Below are 15,122 nucleotides of genomic sequence, written 5' to 3'. Positions count from 1 at the left end.
CCTTGGAGGGTCCCTTCCCAGCCGATTCTTTCTGTGATTTCCAGCCCAAACCTTCCTCGGCACAACTCAAGCCCCTCTCATGTTGTCCTGGCACTTGTGAACAGCTCAAGCTCCCCCCCCCCGCCCCCAGACCTGCATCCCCCAAAGCTCCCCCCTGCCCCCCCCAGAAGAGCAGCAGAATATTTATACATTTATTTATAATGAAAGTACAATTCTCATTATTTACAACATATAGGAAAGACAAAGTTTGTACAAGTGAGCCAGCAAGGTCTGGAGGTGTGCAGCAGCAGCACCCTCCCTGCTTCTTTAAAACCACTTCTCGGTGCCCAAAGCTGACCAGCATGTCCTCAGTCCCATCTGTCCCTTCTCCACACAAGAGTTCTTTCTGCAAGAGCCTGTCCCAGCAAGGGAGCCCGTGGTGCAGTTCATGTCCAACAACTCAGTCCCAGGTTCCACTTCCATGCTTTGAGGCAAGAGCAGCAGCTGTGCTCAGGCCACCGGCGCCAGGGGCTGGGGGGGGAGCCAGCTGCTGCCTTTTCTTTGCCAAACCACCATGAAACAGAAGGGGTAGAACCGAGGAAGTGAATGGGTTAAGAGATGAGGGCAAACCTGACCAGGAGTCAGGAGTTCTGTCCCAACTGCTGGATGGGAGTGAAGGAACAGTGCTAAGGTGCCAAGAGCACCTGGGGCTCAGCGGCATCCAAACCACCACCGAGCATCCCCCTGCCCTGACTTCCAGCTAGAAGGAGAAGTTGTGGGGTTAGTAAAAACCACACTGTAAAAGGAAAGAGCTGAGCTGCAGGAGACAAAGGAAAAACCAATGAAGAGCTGCAGGAAGTGTGATCCTCAGGTTTCTCAGAACTACTGTGTAATCCTTCTCCTTTGTTCAAAGTCCAAACATTGCAGCTGGGGTCACCAAAGAGCTCAGTGGGGCTGCAGCAACACTCAATAAAAGACACAAACAGCAGGTGCAGAGTGAGGTCAGCATGAGTGACGTTTAAGTTACCCTGGGAAGGTGGGAAACAGACTGCCAGAGGCTTCCCTAAGTTTCTCTTTAGAGTCCTTTTCCCCCCACGGGGTGAGGGACAGGCCCTGGCCAAATGCTGCTGCTCTTCTCTTGTTTGTAATTGCCAAATCCACTGCAGAACTCAGGAGTTAAAAAACCAGTGGAGCCCTTTTGAGGGAGAGATCCTGAACCCTTTAGCCTCTGCAAGTGTAAAGCCAAGGCCTAGTCTGCAATTCCAGTCTGCAATCTACATGCAATTATTGCTAGAGGGGGGGAAAAAAACCAAACAAAGGAGGGAAAAAAAACCCCAAGACCAACCAAAACTCGAAGCTCTCATGGAGCCATCCAGAATGGCATCTGCTGCTTAGCTCTTTGCTGTGAGGAAGGGTACTGGTACCCCAAACTCCATCCCTGTGAAAAGCTACTTGCGTTTTTGTGGCCCCCATGCTCCTCCTCTTCGTCTGATGAGTCTCCAGCATATGCCACCAAGCCAAAGCCTTTCTCTGCAGTTTTCATCTTCTTAGCTTGATGATCTAGGAGGGGGGGGAGGGAGGGAAGAAAACAAAACCCCAAGCCAACCCAACCCACAACCCCCCCCCAAAAGAAGGAAATAAACAGTTGGAAAAACCAAACCAAACCAACCAAGAGGTCAAATGCCCCAAGAGTGAGTTAATCACAGTGACAAAAAAAAGGGATGTTAATTGTAAACAGTTAGTTGGACACCATTTTGAGGTCACAAGGCCAATGGTCATCCAAGGTCGAAGGCCACAGGAAACAGCAGCAGCCACAACAGCACATTGTGATCCACCAGAACCATGTAAGAGAACAGAGAAAAGAGAAAAAGAAAAGAAACACACAGGAAAGGTGAAGTTAGCAACAGGCTCCGAGCCCCGGCGACCGCAGCGCCCCGAGCAGCGCGAGCTGCCAGGAGCACAGCCCCCGGCACCACCGCCGTGGCAAAGCTAAGGTCAGGAGGGCTATGGTGAGGCACCTGTGGACCTAGAAAGGCACTGAACTACCAAGGAGAGTGGAAAAAAAATGGTCAGTGTCGACAAGCTGCCAGTACCTGCTGCGTGAGGGCCCTAGGGAAGGCTCAGTGCCGGCACCGCTGCCGGCTGCAGACATAACTCATGTCTGTAAATCCACACCTGAAACACAGCTCCCACCCACAGGCCTCAGTGCAGAGCCACCACCTGGCTTACCAAACCAGCCCAGGAGAGTCTGTGCCTCAGCTGACTGAAGGGTCAGAACCAGCTGGCCTCACTCTCCTCGCTCACCCAGGCATTAATTAAAGGCCTAAGTGCGCAAGCACCGGGCACGGGAGTGAGCGCGGGGCAGTGCAGTGGGACCTGCTTTCCACTTCCAACACCACACTCTGAAGAGCCACCAAGGAAAAGCACAAATCCAAGTGAAATCACCCACTCAAAGGACTGTTAAGAGCAGTGCCAAGTCGTTTGGGAGAGAAGAGGGCTTTCAGGTGTCTGTTATTCACTGCACTCACCATGGCTGCCTGGTAGAGACCCTGCTCCGTTCCTTTCCTCAGCTTCTGCTTTCATCCCAGTGACAGGAAAGGCTGGTGGAGGCATCAGCTGCCTGTGGAGAGCAAGCCAAGCCACTGGTGTCACAAAAGCAAACCAAGAGGCAAGGCTGACAGCAAACAAACTCAGAACACAGTCCTCCACCTGAGGAGTTTAACTCTCAATTGCCTAATTCCATGGCCACCTGTGATGAAGCAACTGCTTCACTGCAACTGATGCACCACAGGCACCGACCTGGGCCTCTGAGAGACCTTCACCACAGTTCCCTCCCACATTCCTACCTCTGGATCAGAGAGAAATGGATTTGATGGAGTAGTAGAGGAGTTGGGTAGATGGCCACCTTCCAAGAGTTACAATCAACAGCTAGTAGCCAGGTGGTGACCCTTGAGAGCCCATCCTGGGACCAGGACTGTCCAATGTCTCTTGTCAGTGACAGACAGGGCACCTTCAGCAAGTCTGCAGGTGACAGCAAGCTGAGTGGTGCAGCCTGTGCAGGCCTGGGGAGTGGGCCATGCAAACCTCATGAAGTTCAACCTCAAAGTCTTGCACCTGGGTTGGGGTAAGCCCTGGTATGGGCACAGGGTAGAGGTGAAGGGCTGCAGAGCAGCCCTGTGGAGAACAACTTGGGGTGCTGGGGAGTGAAGAGATGGAGATGAGCTGACACCAAGCACTGCCAGCCCAGCCCCAGCTGTGTCCTGGGCTGATCCCCAGCAGTGGGGGCAGCAGGGGCAGTGAGGGGACTCTGCCCCTCTGCTGTGCCCTCCTGAGACACACACACACACCCCCAGAAGGACTGGGGCCAGCTCTGGAGTCCTCAGCACGGCACAGACAGGGAATGGGTCCACAGCAGGCCACAGAGGTGATCACAGGGCTGGAACACCTTTCCTACAAGCACAGGCTGAGAGATTTGGGGGTGTTCAGCCTGGAGAACAGAAAGGCCTAGGAAGACCTTAGGGAGGCCTTCCAGTACTCAAAGGAAAGATGGGGAAGGACTCCTGTCAGGCAGTGCAGTGACAGGAGCAGGGGTACAAGCTTCCAACTGAAAGAGGGTAGATTTAGATACTAGGAAGAAGTTCTTCACAGTGGATGTGGTGAGGCACTGAACAGGTTGCCCAGTGAAGCTGTGAACACTTCCAGGGCTGGGGTGGCCAAGGCCAGGTTGGATTTGCCTTGGAGAAACCTGATCTAGCGTCCCTGCCCAGGGCAGCTGGGGGGTGGAACTAGAGATGCTCCTTAGGGTGCCTTCCAGCCCAAAGCAATGGAAATGGCAATGAGCTTCCCCTCAGAACCCCAGCAGAGCTGAGGCTCATTTTCCCATCACCCACCTGTCCCTCTCTCTTTCCTTTCCTGAGGAACTTGCTGGCTTCGCCGCGGCTCCATCGAGTTCGCTCTGACTGGAGAAGCCTGTACCTAAATTAGTCATATGAATGGGTCCATGCTATGAGCAGAAAAACACACGGCATTAGCAAGTCTACAGCTACAACACAAGCTATAGCTCCTTAATGACAACGACAGGAAACCCAACTTTCACAGCCTGTGCTGTTAACTACCAGAGGAAACCACTAATCACTGCCGAACAAAAGCCTGCTCCTAGGAAACGGCCCTGAGCCACCACTGTGGAAGACAACTGCACCTACTCCACCTCCTCAGTAGTTCAGGGCAGCAAAGGTAGCTGCCTAGGCTCACTAGAGCAGCTCATTCCCTCCTCAGCCAGCTGACTCTGAGTGCTGCATAGTCCTTGTGCCACAGCAAACCCTGCTCAAGATACCAACGTGAGGTCTGAGGTACAGGCAGATTCTTGCTGTCCCTAGGCAAAGCTGTTAAGGGTTTCAGGCTCTGAGCAGGAGCGTGGCAGGGAAGCATTTGCAGGCACTCCTCCTGCTCACCTCTGAGTCTGGAGAACCCAAAGTGAATTCCACTTAAAATCAACTTTAACATTTGCTATTAAAGAAAGGAACTAATCTCAAGCTTTTAAAGTCAGGCCTCTAGAGATCCTCTCGAGTGCAGCCTGCAAGGCAAAGAGCAACATCTGGAAGCCATCTCTGCTCTTCCCTCCCCCTCCTCAGAGAAGAGCACCTAAAAAACCTGACCAAACCCCCAATCTCCCTCTGCAGGTAACCAGTGGCTCACTGCTGTCACCTCTTTGAGCTGCATGCACCACTGCTCTTCGAGAGAGACTGAGCTTGGGAAGCCAGGCTGCCCATGAGCCCAGCCAGCCACGGCTCGAGCGCAGTGCATCCGCTCAAAGGAGCCACAGTGTGGTCTCCCTGCTTCCTGACAGCTGCTGCCACCTGCCAAGCCCTGCACCACTGCTGACAAACTATGCTAGGGGGGGAAAAACAACAACAAAAGCAAAACTCCTCCTCCATCCAAGTCCCACTTTGGTGAATGAAGTAAAATTGCTGATGTTATTCCACCTGGTATCCCAGCAGGCCTGACTCCCTCTCATCTGGCAGCTCCTCGGTGAAGCGTCGCTTTTGACCCTGGGGATGGGGCTGAGCTGGGGGCTGTGTACCAGCTGGCATGGTGGTTTTGACTGGGGCAGCAGGAAGGAAGGGACCACTCAGTGGACTCTGGCATGAAGAAGTTGGAAACAAAGCACAAAAGCCTTTGGTAATATGCATGGACAGCAATAACTCAGGGTAGAATCATGCTCAGGAGAACACACAACCAGCTTCCCTTTGCAGGACCCAAGAGAAGCTAAAGGGAAACCTACAACTCAAGGCAAAACTTGGATTTTGCCCACAGAGTGCCCCCACCTCACACCCAGCACTGTCTGGAACTCAAACTCATTGCATCTGCACAGCTGCATCGCAGACCAGGACTACAGCTCCACGATGGAGAGAGGTGGGGGTTGGCTGTGCAACAAGTGACAGGACAAGAGGCAACAGCCTCCAAATTGTGCCAGGGGAGCTTCAGGTTGGGCATGAGGAAGGATTTCTTCCCAGGAAAGGGTTCTCAGGCACTGGCTGCCCAGGGAGATGGTGGAGCCCCCATCCCTGGAGGGGTTTAAAAGCTACATGAATGTGGTGCTGAGGGAAGTGGTTCGGTGGCAGTGGCTTAGCAGCAGGGGTGAGATTGGGAGCTCTGGGTGAGTGCTGGCACTGGATGATCTCAAAAGGTCTCTCCCAGCCTCAGCAGCTGTACAGTTCTAGAGCTCTATAATCTTCTCATAAACAAGCCACTGCCTCCCTGCAAACACCTTTCATGCTAACAGGTGGCATGAGACATGCAGCACGAAGCAGCCATGGCAGGAACTGAATTGCTCAGCCAGAAGCATCAGCAAAGCAATAATCAAAGCACCAACCCCCAAAATCCTCCACAATTCTCCACCTGGAACCCCTATTTTTTGTTGCTAGCAAAGCAGCAGCTTGGTAAGTTGCCAACTACAGAGGAATTAACAATCCATACCTGGCCAGTGCTGGCTGGAGGCTGGACTTGAGGTATTGGATACTGCGTGGGCACAGGCGGCACTCCCGTGGGCAGCGTCGTCAGGACTCCAGGTGCCAGGGGCACTGCAGGTGGTACTATGCCTGGCACACCATATGGTGGCTGAACTGGTTGTTGAGGAGGGGGCACAACAGGGTAACCAGACTGGTACCCATTGGAAGGGTAATAGGATGGCTGGGAGGGGACACTGCTGATGGCTGCAGGCTGCGTGAAGCCTGGGGAGAGAAAGGGGAGAACAGAGCAGATGGCTGAGGGGCAGCAGCTCGAAGCCTGGAGCCAGTCTGGGGCCACTCACCACAGGAAAGACACTGAGGGGCTGGAGTGGGGTCAGAGAAGGGCAAGAAAGCTGGGGAAGGATCTGGAGAACAGGGCTGGTGAGGAACAGCTGAGGGAGCTGGGGGTGTTCAGCCTGGAGGAGGCTGAGGGAGACCTCATTGCTCTCCACACCTCCCTGAAAAGAGGCTGGAGGGAGGTGGGGGTTGGGCTCTGCTCCCTAGTCTCAGGTGGCAGGACAGGAAGTGGCCTGAAATTGTGCCAGGGGAGGATCAGGTTGGGTATCAGGAAGAATTTCTTTGCTGGAAGAGTGGTCAGGGATTGGAAGAGGCTGCCCAGGGAGGTGGTGGAGACCCCATCCCTGGAGGTGGTCATGAAACTGGGGCCATGGTTTGATGGCCACAGAAGTCTTTTCCAACCCAAATGATTCTATGATGCCATGACTAAACTCAATTAGGAGCCCCAAACCCATCCAATTTAATTACCAAATGTGACAGAAGGCAAACTCCTCCTTAACTGGAGGCCTTCCAACAGGGAAATAAATGCCAGAAAGCCAAGGCTCTGCAGGAAGCAGCTGCAGACCTCCAGCACTGCTCACACTTACCTGCTAAGGGTACTGCAGTGGTTATCTGGTTCACAAAGCGAGAGTATTCAGCATGAACCTACAAAGACATGTCCAAGGTCAGGCACAGGAGTGTCTGGCTTCTCCTCCCCACAAAGCTGAGAAGGGCCTTTGAGTACAGAACACATTGTGCACAGCACTAATCCAAGCAGCAAACCTGCAAACCAGACCTCAGCAGCTCAACCCCTGCTGGTCCCTGCTGTCAAATCCAGGCTGATCTTTGCCAGGGGAAGAGGGGCAAAGGAAATCATTGAGCAGAAGCAAAACACTCAGAGAGAAGCTCAGAGCTCCCAGATCTTTGCCTGAAGAGGAGACTTTGGAGCTCTAACTTAATGAGCAACACTACCAGAAACAGTCTCACAGGGGAGGTTGTTGCAGTCACGTAAGAGAAGCTGAAACTAATTCTGTGTGCACATCAGAGACCTTCTGACATCTTCTAGTGCAGCTTTAGGGGAAAAAGAACTCAGCCAGCATGGCTGTGGCCAACAGTTAAAGCTGAGGCAAGGGAAGTGCAGCTCTCAGGGGAAAACAAAAAGGGGCAAGATCCCTTTGACTGCCTACAGCCAGACAGCTCCCTGGCCCCACACCTCCTTCCCAGCTCTGCCCAGGGAAGCCTTTGCCTTGTTTTTCATTCCCCACTGTTGCATCTCCATCCTGAGAGACATCTATTCACTGCAGCAAAATCAGGGAAGGGAAACTTAGAAGCAAGTCAGAACACAGGCACAGCTTTGCTGAGAGCACAAGAAATCACTCATTAGCCAGGCACATGTGAAAGCTACACCGGGCTCTGACATCTCCTCCTTGCAAGAGCTACTCACAGTCTGCAATAGGTTCTCACACAGCTTTTTAGCAGCTGCCAAACCTTCTGGCTTTGGGTGACTGCAAACAGACAGAAAAGAAACAACAAACAACCTCTTAAGCACCAATGTGTGCAGCAAACTTGGGAGCTACCTCTCTCAGCAGCAGCCTGCTGTCAGCTCCCTCTCCTCTCCTCTGCCCTAGTCAGGCCCCACCTAGAATACTGCATCCAGCTCTGGGTTCCCCAGGTCAGGAGAGACAGGGATCTGCTGGAGAGAGCCCAGCAGAGGATGATGAAGGGACTGGGGCATGGCCTTGAAAGGAAAGGCTGAGAGCCCTGACCATTCTGTGAGTCTCCCCTTAAAGCTCAGCACTGCATCCAAGCCCCCAGGGAGCCCAGCTTCACAGAACTGCCAGGGCTGGAAGGGAGCTCAAGGCTCAGCCAGTCCCAACCCCCCTGCCACAGGCAGGGACACCTCACACCACAGCAGGCTGCTCACAGCCACATCCAGCCTGGCTGCAAACACCTCCAGGGATGAGGCTTCCACCACCTCCCTGGGCAACCTGTGCCAGTGCTTCCCCCTCCAAGGGCTGCACTTCACTTTCTGCCACCACAGGGTGACCTCTACTCAAAAAACCAAACACCAGGGCCCACATTTATTCCATTTGCATCAAGTCAGATCAGAATTAAGAGCTCCCCAACAGCTACCCCCACGAGTGGCCACTGGGACAGTGCAGACCCCCCCTGCCATACCTGATGTAGATGTACATGGGCTCAAAAGCCTCCCTGCCTGAGGCAGGCTCTATGCAGCCTGAGCCCTTCCCACGAAGGAAAACTTTGGCTCCTGTTTCAATCTGAATGTGCTGCAGGTAGGAGCAACCAGGCCCTTCCACCTTCTCCTTCACATTAAATGTAGGCACAGCATGTTCCAGACCAACAAACAACTTGTCCTGGACATAATGCATCTGGAAATGGAGCAGGCAAAGCTAAGTCAGGTTGGCTTTCAGTGGAAGAGAAGGACAACCTCTGTGCTTCTAGTGGAAGCAGTGGTGTTGGATGGCACAGTCCAGCCCTTTGCTCTCCTGTAAGCAGGACTGGGTCTCTCCATCCCTTTTCTTTTAGGAGGCCACTGTCACCTGAGCCTCACTCATCAGGCACAGCTTGAGCAGTCCTCCAGTCTTCCTGACATGCAAGAGTGGTTTGGTTTTACCTACTCATTTCTTTGTTGCTCTTTCTGGCCCTGCTGTTTGCTCTGCTGCTTTGGGGATTTGTGTTGGGGTGGGGGTTGGGCTTTGGGGTTGGCTGGGTTGGGGGGAATCTGTTTTGGGGTTTTTGTGTGTTTTGGGGGTGTTTTGATGTTGTTTTGTGTTTGGCTGGGTTTGCTGGTGCTGTTGTTTTCTTGGGTTGGGTGCTTTGCCTGTTTTCATCAGCAGAACACAACAGACAGGCTCTGGAACAGGCAAAGCTTGCACCCAGCCAGTGCAACACAACTCCCCTGAATTAGTTACTCACCCCTGACTGGAAGGGAGGTTTTTGGCCAACTGCTGGGGACAGCTGAGTAATAGGAGCTGGCTGGTGATAGACAGTCACTGTAGCTCCATTGAAGGTAGGACTGGAACCTGTGGCTGCTTTCACTACTCCGTTGGTGATGATCTCCTTGATCCGGTTAACAGCTCCTGGTAGGTGGAAGGGGAAAGTTCAGTACTGCCTCAGCCCTTGCCAGCTGCCCACAGGAACCAAACCATGCCATGACCAGGTGCATGTCACAGAGCCACAGAATGGTCTGGGTTGGAAGGGGTGCTCAGCTTGGAGAAGAGGAGGCTCCAGGGAGGCCTCATAGAGGCCTTCCAGTACCTGAAGAGGGCTACAAGAAGGCTGGAGAGAGACTGCTCCCAAAGGCCTGCAGTGAGGGCACCAGGGGCAATGGCTTCAAAGCAGAGCAGATTAAGGTTTGATGTTAGGAACAAGTTCACTATGAGGGTGGTGGAAGTCTGGAACAGGTTGCCCAGGGAGGTGGTTGGGGCCCTACCCCTGGGGGTGTTCAAGGTGAGGCTGGAGAGGGCTCTGGGCAGCCTGATCTGCTGCTGACTGCAGGGGCTTGGTCTGGATGAGCTTTCCAGGTCCCTTCCAGCCCAGCCCATTCTGTGACTCTGGGACAACACAGGTGAGAGAAGCCAGAATGCTTTCTGCACTTACTGTCAACCAGCTCCCTGGTCTGCCCCTGGACATGGAGGTACAGAGGACGATCCCTGGAAAGGAAAGGTCAAATGTTCCATTAAGCCCACAGGGGCCATACAGCCACAGAGTCAAGCTGACTACACCACAGTCATCTGCACACAGGAGCTCCTCAGAGAGATCTGAAATGCTCTTCAAAGAAGGAAGTGAAGGCAAACCCACTGAGTAGCACAGCACTGAATGAGCAAAACTGAAGAGGTGCAGGAGGCTGATCAGATGTGAGGCCATTGAGTGTTCATCTGCTGCCCACATGAAAGCTTAGCTGACCACAAGATGATGGTCTGAGATATTGCCTCTCTTTGTGACTGGAGAGCTCACAGACTCAGAGGCTGGAAGGGACCTCAAGGCTCAGCTAGTCCAACCTTTCAGGGTAAGCTGACATGAGGTGGTCCAGCACCCTGTCAGTCTGGGCCTGGAACCCTTCTGAGGTGTTCAGCAGTCTTGGCACAGTGGAGCTGTTTAGTCTGGGGAAGGCTGAGAGAGACTGAGAGGGGATTCAGTGTTTATAAATGTCTGAGGGCTGAGTGTCCAGAGGGAGGGACAGGGACAGCCTCTGCTCACTTGTGCCTGGGACAGAACAAGGGGCACAACAAGGGGCACAGGAGGTTCCACCTCAGCAGGAGGAGGAACTTCTTCACTCTAAGGGTCCCAGAGCCCTGGAGCAGGCTGCCCACAGAGGTTGTGGAGTCTCCTCTGGAGACTTTCAGGCCCCCTCTGGGTGTGTTCTGTGTGACCTGTGCTGGAGTCCATGCTCCTGCTCTGGCTGGGGGGTTGGACTTGAAGATCTCCAGAGGTCCCTTCCAACCCCTAACATCCTGTGACACCACTCAGTCAGAGGTGGTTCAGCACAGCCTCATCTGCCCCATCTGTGCTTGGTGCTTCTTGCTTTTGTTTTCACCCTCCCAACACTCAGCAGGTAGGGAGCAGCTCTGCAGCCTCACAGCAGCCAACGTGCAGAGCACTCAGTGGTTGCTGCACTCTGGCACTCTAAGGTGCTGATGCTCATGAAAAACAAACCAAACCCCTCACCACACCTCCACTTAGCCACTCAATGAGGGGGGAAGAAAGAGGCAGGAAATACAAACCCAGGCCCCACTTTGGCTTTCTCCTCTGCAGTCATGAATCTGCCTCGGGTAGAGACCGCTGCTCCGCTCAGTCGACTGATCTGCAACGAAGAGCCCCAGTGAGAGTCTGCCAGCACCAAACTCAGCACAGGCACTGCAGCTGCAGTGGCCTGAGCCCTGCTGGGTGTGAAGAGACCACAACTGACTAATGAAGTGCTGGAAAAGTGAGTGGTGCCTGCCAAAGGACAGCAGAGTGATGCTGCCTCAGCCCAGCACAGGACATCTTACTGAGCAAACCAAGGAGCTGCCAAAGTGTCCTGGAAAACACCAGAGGGCTTCACAGAATCACAGAAGGGATCCCAGGATGGGTTGGGTTGGAAGGGACCTTAAAGACCATCCAGCTCCAACCCCCTGCCATGGGCAGGGACCCCTCCCCCCAGCCCAGGCTGCTCAGGGCCTCATCCAGCCTGGCCTGGAACACCTCCAGGGAGGAGGCAGCCACAGCCTCCCTGGGCAGCCTGCTCCAGGCTCTCCCCACCCTCACTGCCAGGAATTTCTTCCTCATCTCCACTCCCAACCTCCCCTCTTCCAGCTCCAAGCCACTGCCCCTCACCCTGTCACTCCCAGCCCTTCCTCCAAAGCCCTCCTGGAGCCCTTCAGGAACAATTAGTTCATTGCAATTCCTTTCCAGCCCTTCCTGGTGGGTACAAAACCTGCTTCCAGGCCTACCAAGCCAGCTGTGGATCCTGGCCTTACCTCATCCTGAGTCTGTCCTCTTGTCAGCAGGTTTCTGCAGGTGAGGGGGACGTCATTGATCTCCACCTCTGCCACCACAAGGTCATCCTTGCTCTTACTTGTGGCTGGACCTTTTCCCAGAGCCTGTAGCTTCAAACACAAGCATTGCAAAAGAGCAGCAGTTGGAAGGCAGAGAGCCATTGTGTAACCCCCAGGGTGACCCTAGGACTCCAGAGGGGAATTACCTTCCAGCTCTTGAGCCCAAAAGCTTTACAGATGTTAGCAGGAAGCTCCTGGGGTCTACTACTTAATGGAACCATGGAATGGTCCAGGCCAGAAGGGACCTCCCAAGGTCATCCCTGCAGCCAGCAGGGACCATCCCCAACTAGCTCAGGCTGCCCAGGGCCTTGCTGAGTCTTACCTTCAATATCTCCAGGGAAGGAGCCTCAGACACCTCCCTGGGCAGCCTGTGCCAGTGCTCCACCTCCCTCACAGTGAAGAGCTCCTTCCTGGTACCCAAGCTAAATCTGCCCTCATCTACCTCTTCACAACCCTGGGCCCCAATGAGAAGGTGCAGTGGACTGAGCTTAGTTTTGTCTCCAGCACATCCTAATGGAACAAGGAACTAAGGCTCCTGCTCTGTAGGAGATGCAGAGGCAGGCAGTGGAGTTGCACTAATGGGGAGCAAGGCACCTCTGACAAACCTGAGGGCAGTGAAACATCCACTCCCAGCTCAGTTCAGAACTGCTGCTCAAGAGCTAAACCAATCCTCACTTTTGTGTCAGAACCTAAGTAAGACAAACTTTGCTGCCACCCAGGAGGCCTGTGGAGGCTACCTGAAGCTAGGCCTCATGCCTCAGTGCTGGAAGCTTCATACCCTCAGGTGGAGAAGCCACAGAGAGGCAGACTCAGAAGAGCTGGGAGATACAGCTAAGACCTTGGAGCTCCTCCATGTAGAGAGCACTGGGCAGCACATCCCTCTAAGAGCTGAGAGATGCTTCTGGGGACACAGACCTCAGGCCAGGCACTAGAGCAGGAGAGTCATGGAATCATCTGGGCTGGAAGAGACCTTTAAGATTGTGAAGCCCAAACACTAACCCAGCACCCCTGGGCCACCACTAAGCAGCACAGATCTTCCAGGAACACCCAGAAAGCATCAACCCACCCTCAGGAACAGCACTGGCAGCCCAGCACTGGCAGCCCAGCACTGGCAGCCCAGCACTGGCAGCCCAGCACTGGCCTGAGAGGCAGAAGGCAGCTGCAGGAGGACCTACATCTTCCTCAGCTCCAGTCCAACCCTGCTCTCCCCCAGCTTCAAACCATTCCCCCTTGGCCTGTCTCTAGACTCCCTCATCAGAAGTCCCTCTGCAGCCTTCCCTTCATGTACTGGAAGGTACCCCTGGGGTCTTCTCTTCCTCCAGGCTGAACACCCCCAGCTCCCTCAGCCTGTCCTCACAGCAGAGCTGCTGCAGCCCTCCTCTGCCTCTCTGCAGCAGCCAATGCACAGCTCCATTCCTTCCACTTTCACCAGCCTGCAGGCTCCTCAGCTTCTGCAGTGCCACCAGAGGTAACTCCTCAGGAGCTGTCACCCCTGAGCACTGCCTAACAAAAGCAGCACAGGCAATTAAAAACCCCCATCCAATCCCATCTGCTAATTAGCCAACTGAGCCAGGGGGGCCCAGGGCAACACAATCTGCCACAAGATGCTGGAACTTATGGATCAACCAAATGGCATGGGAACAGGAGACCTTCACAGGCTCTTCCCTTGCTCAGGTGCCACTCAGACAAACTTTGCTGCCACCCAGGAGGCCTGTGGAGGCTACCTGAGGCTAGGCCTCGTGCCTCAGTGCTGTAAGCTTCACACCCTCAGGTGGAGAGGCAGACACCAAGGTGCAGCAACCTCTGTGTCAGACCACCCAGGGCTGCAGGGAGCAGTGATCAAAGCACCACCTGTTGAATGCTCTGAAACCATCAGAGCCAGAGAGACCTCTGGTTAGGAGAGGCCAACCCTACCCTAACCTCTGCCTGCACACCAATGCCCCTCAGATCCTCATCCAAGCCCCTCCAGGGATGGGGACTCCACCACCTCCCTGGGCAGCCTGGGCCAGGGCCTGATGCACCTAAACTCCAACCTGAGCCTCCTGTGGTGCAAGCTGAGGCCATTTCTCCTCACCCCACCACTTGTTACCTGGGAGAAGAGACCAGCCTGGGAACCTTGCTACAATCTCCTTTCAGGAAGCTGCAGAGAGAGCAAAGAGGTCTCCCTCCAGCCTCCTCTTCTCCAGGCAGAACTCCCCCAGCTGCCTCAGCTGCTCCTCACCAGACCTTCCCCTGCTGACCAGAAGCTGACCAAGCTGCTTAGAAACTGATATTCAGCTCCCACTGATCACCTTCTGAAGCACAGAACCAGAGAGCAGTGGGAGCTGGATGGGACCTGTGGAGAGCCTTCAGTCCAAGCAGCCCTGCTGGGGCAGGATCCCCTAGGGCTGACAGTTTGGAGCTGTGCTTTTTCCAGGCTGTTTCCCACAGCAGTCTGTGCATCAGCTGTGCTCCTCACAAAACGCTTTGGAAAACCTTCCTCATCTCCCTACAGATTGGTTGCACCTTCAGGAAGGAGCCTCCCAGCCCTCCTCTGGCTTGGGCAGCTGGGAAGGAAGCTGGGGGAAGGTTTTGCCTGCTGTGCCTTCCCGAAGCTCAGCTGCGTCGCTTCTCCTCCCTCTCAGAGCCACTCAAGGAAGCGTCGCAGGTCACCCGCAGGCAGCCCCGACAGCCGCCTGCAGCCCCGGCCCCGGGGCCCGCCGGCTCCGGGCACGCACCTTGTCCGCGGCGCCGGCCGCCGGCTTCAGCTTCCCCTTGGCCATCAGCATCGCGTTGATCTTGGCGGCCACGGCCGCGGCCGCGTCCAGCGCTCCCGAAGGCGCTGCGGAGCTCTCGGAGCCTGCCACGGCGGAGCCGCCATCGCCGCCGCCGGGAAAGGGGCGCCCGGGCAGCGGCGCCGTGCCGGGGAGCAGGAAGGCAGGGGCCGGACCGGGCTGGTCCCACTTGCTGCGGCGCCTGAAAGAGAGAGAGGCCTCAGCGCCGGCCGCCCGCGGCCGCTGCCCCGGGGCCCGCCGCAGCCGCGCTCCCGCCGCGCCTCGCTCCCTCGCTCCGCAGGGGCTCCGCAGGGGCGCCGCGGCCCAGCCTCACCCGCCCGCGGCGCCGGCGTCTCGCTGCCCTCCGCCAGCCGCTGACATGGCTCCGGCTCGGGCCCGGCTCCGGCTCCGCCGCCCCCGCGCCGCCCGCGGCGTCATTTCCGGCCGCGAGCCGCCTGCCGGCGTCACTTCCGGCCGCTGCCGCAGGCCCCGCCCCGCGCCAAGCCTGCGCCCCGCGCCAAGCCGCTGCTCAGCAAAGGCGCAGCCTG

The 15,122-nt window shown here is 55.5% G+C and overlaps 1 protein-coding gene and 1 non-coding gene across 4 annotated transcripts; both read right to left on the bottom strand.

The window, feature by feature from the left end:
* Positions 1-177: 177 nt before the first annotated feature.
* KHDC4 (KH domain containing 4, pre-mRNA splicing factor) lies at positions 178-14,991 on the bottom strand. 3 transcript variants are annotated; one of them, XM_068168885.1, is made up of 14 exons: positions 14,909-14,991; positions 14,539-14,776; positions 11,744-11,872; positions 11,009-11,088; positions 9,885-9,937; positions 9,201-9,364; positions 8,442-8,653; positions 7,708-7,768; positions 6,872-6,929; positions 5,956-6,209; positions 4,962-5,117; positions 3,870-3,982; positions 2,508-2,599; positions 178-1,539 (listed from the first exon to the last, which is right to left on the bottom strand). In XM_068168885.1, exons 1-14 carry the CDS (start codon positions 14,953-14,955, stop codon positions 1,340-1,342), a joined length of 1,857 nt encoding a protein of 618 aa, XP_068024986.1. In that variant the 5' UTR covers positions 14,956-14,991; the 3' UTR covers positions 178-1,339. The 3 variants fall into 3 exon arrangements, with proteins under 3 accessions (XP_068024986.1, XP_068024987.1, XP_068024988.1); XM_068168886.1 differs by having other exon boundaries at positions 11,744-11,866; XM_068168887.1 differs by lacking the exon at positions 178-1,539 and having other exon boundaries at positions 2,509-2,599; positions 3,870-3,954.
* On the bottom strand, positions 8,736-8,866 carry LOC137457083 (small Cajal body-specific RNA 4). Its single transcript, XR_010991211.1, has one exon. It is a non-coding gene; the product is annotated as a small Cajal body-specific RNA 4 (non-coding RNA).
* Positions 14,992-15,122: the final 131 nt, after the last annotated feature.

Source organism: Melanerpes formicivorus, unplaced genomic scaffold, assembly GCF_026170545.1.
Source record: "Melanerpes formicivorus ecotype bairdi unplaced genomic scaffold, bMelFor1.0.p_v2 SCAF_158, whole genome shotgun sequence".
NCBI classification, from domain to species: Eukaryota; Metazoa; Chordata; class Aves; order Piciformes; family Picidae; genus Melanerpes; species Melanerpes formicivorus.
This window is presented reverse-complemented; position numbering and strand designations above follow the sequence as displayed.

What these genes read in the sequence shown, in the direction of transcription:
- KHDC4 (XM_068168885.1), bottom strand. Translation starts at nt 14,955, where the DNA reads ATGTCAGCGGCTGGCGGAGGGCAGCGAGACGCCGGCGCCGCGGGCGG. An exon ending in AACCTCCCTTCCAGTCAGGG is followed by an intron (nt 8,654 to 9,200) that starts GTGAGTAACTAA and finishes CTCCATTTCCAG; the next exon opens with ATGCATTATGTCCAGGACAA. An exon ending in GTCTCTACCAGGCAGCCATG is followed by an intron (nt 1,540 to 2,507) that starts GTGAGTGCAGTG and finishes CCCCCCTCCTAG; the next exon opens with ATCATCAAGCTAAGAAGATG.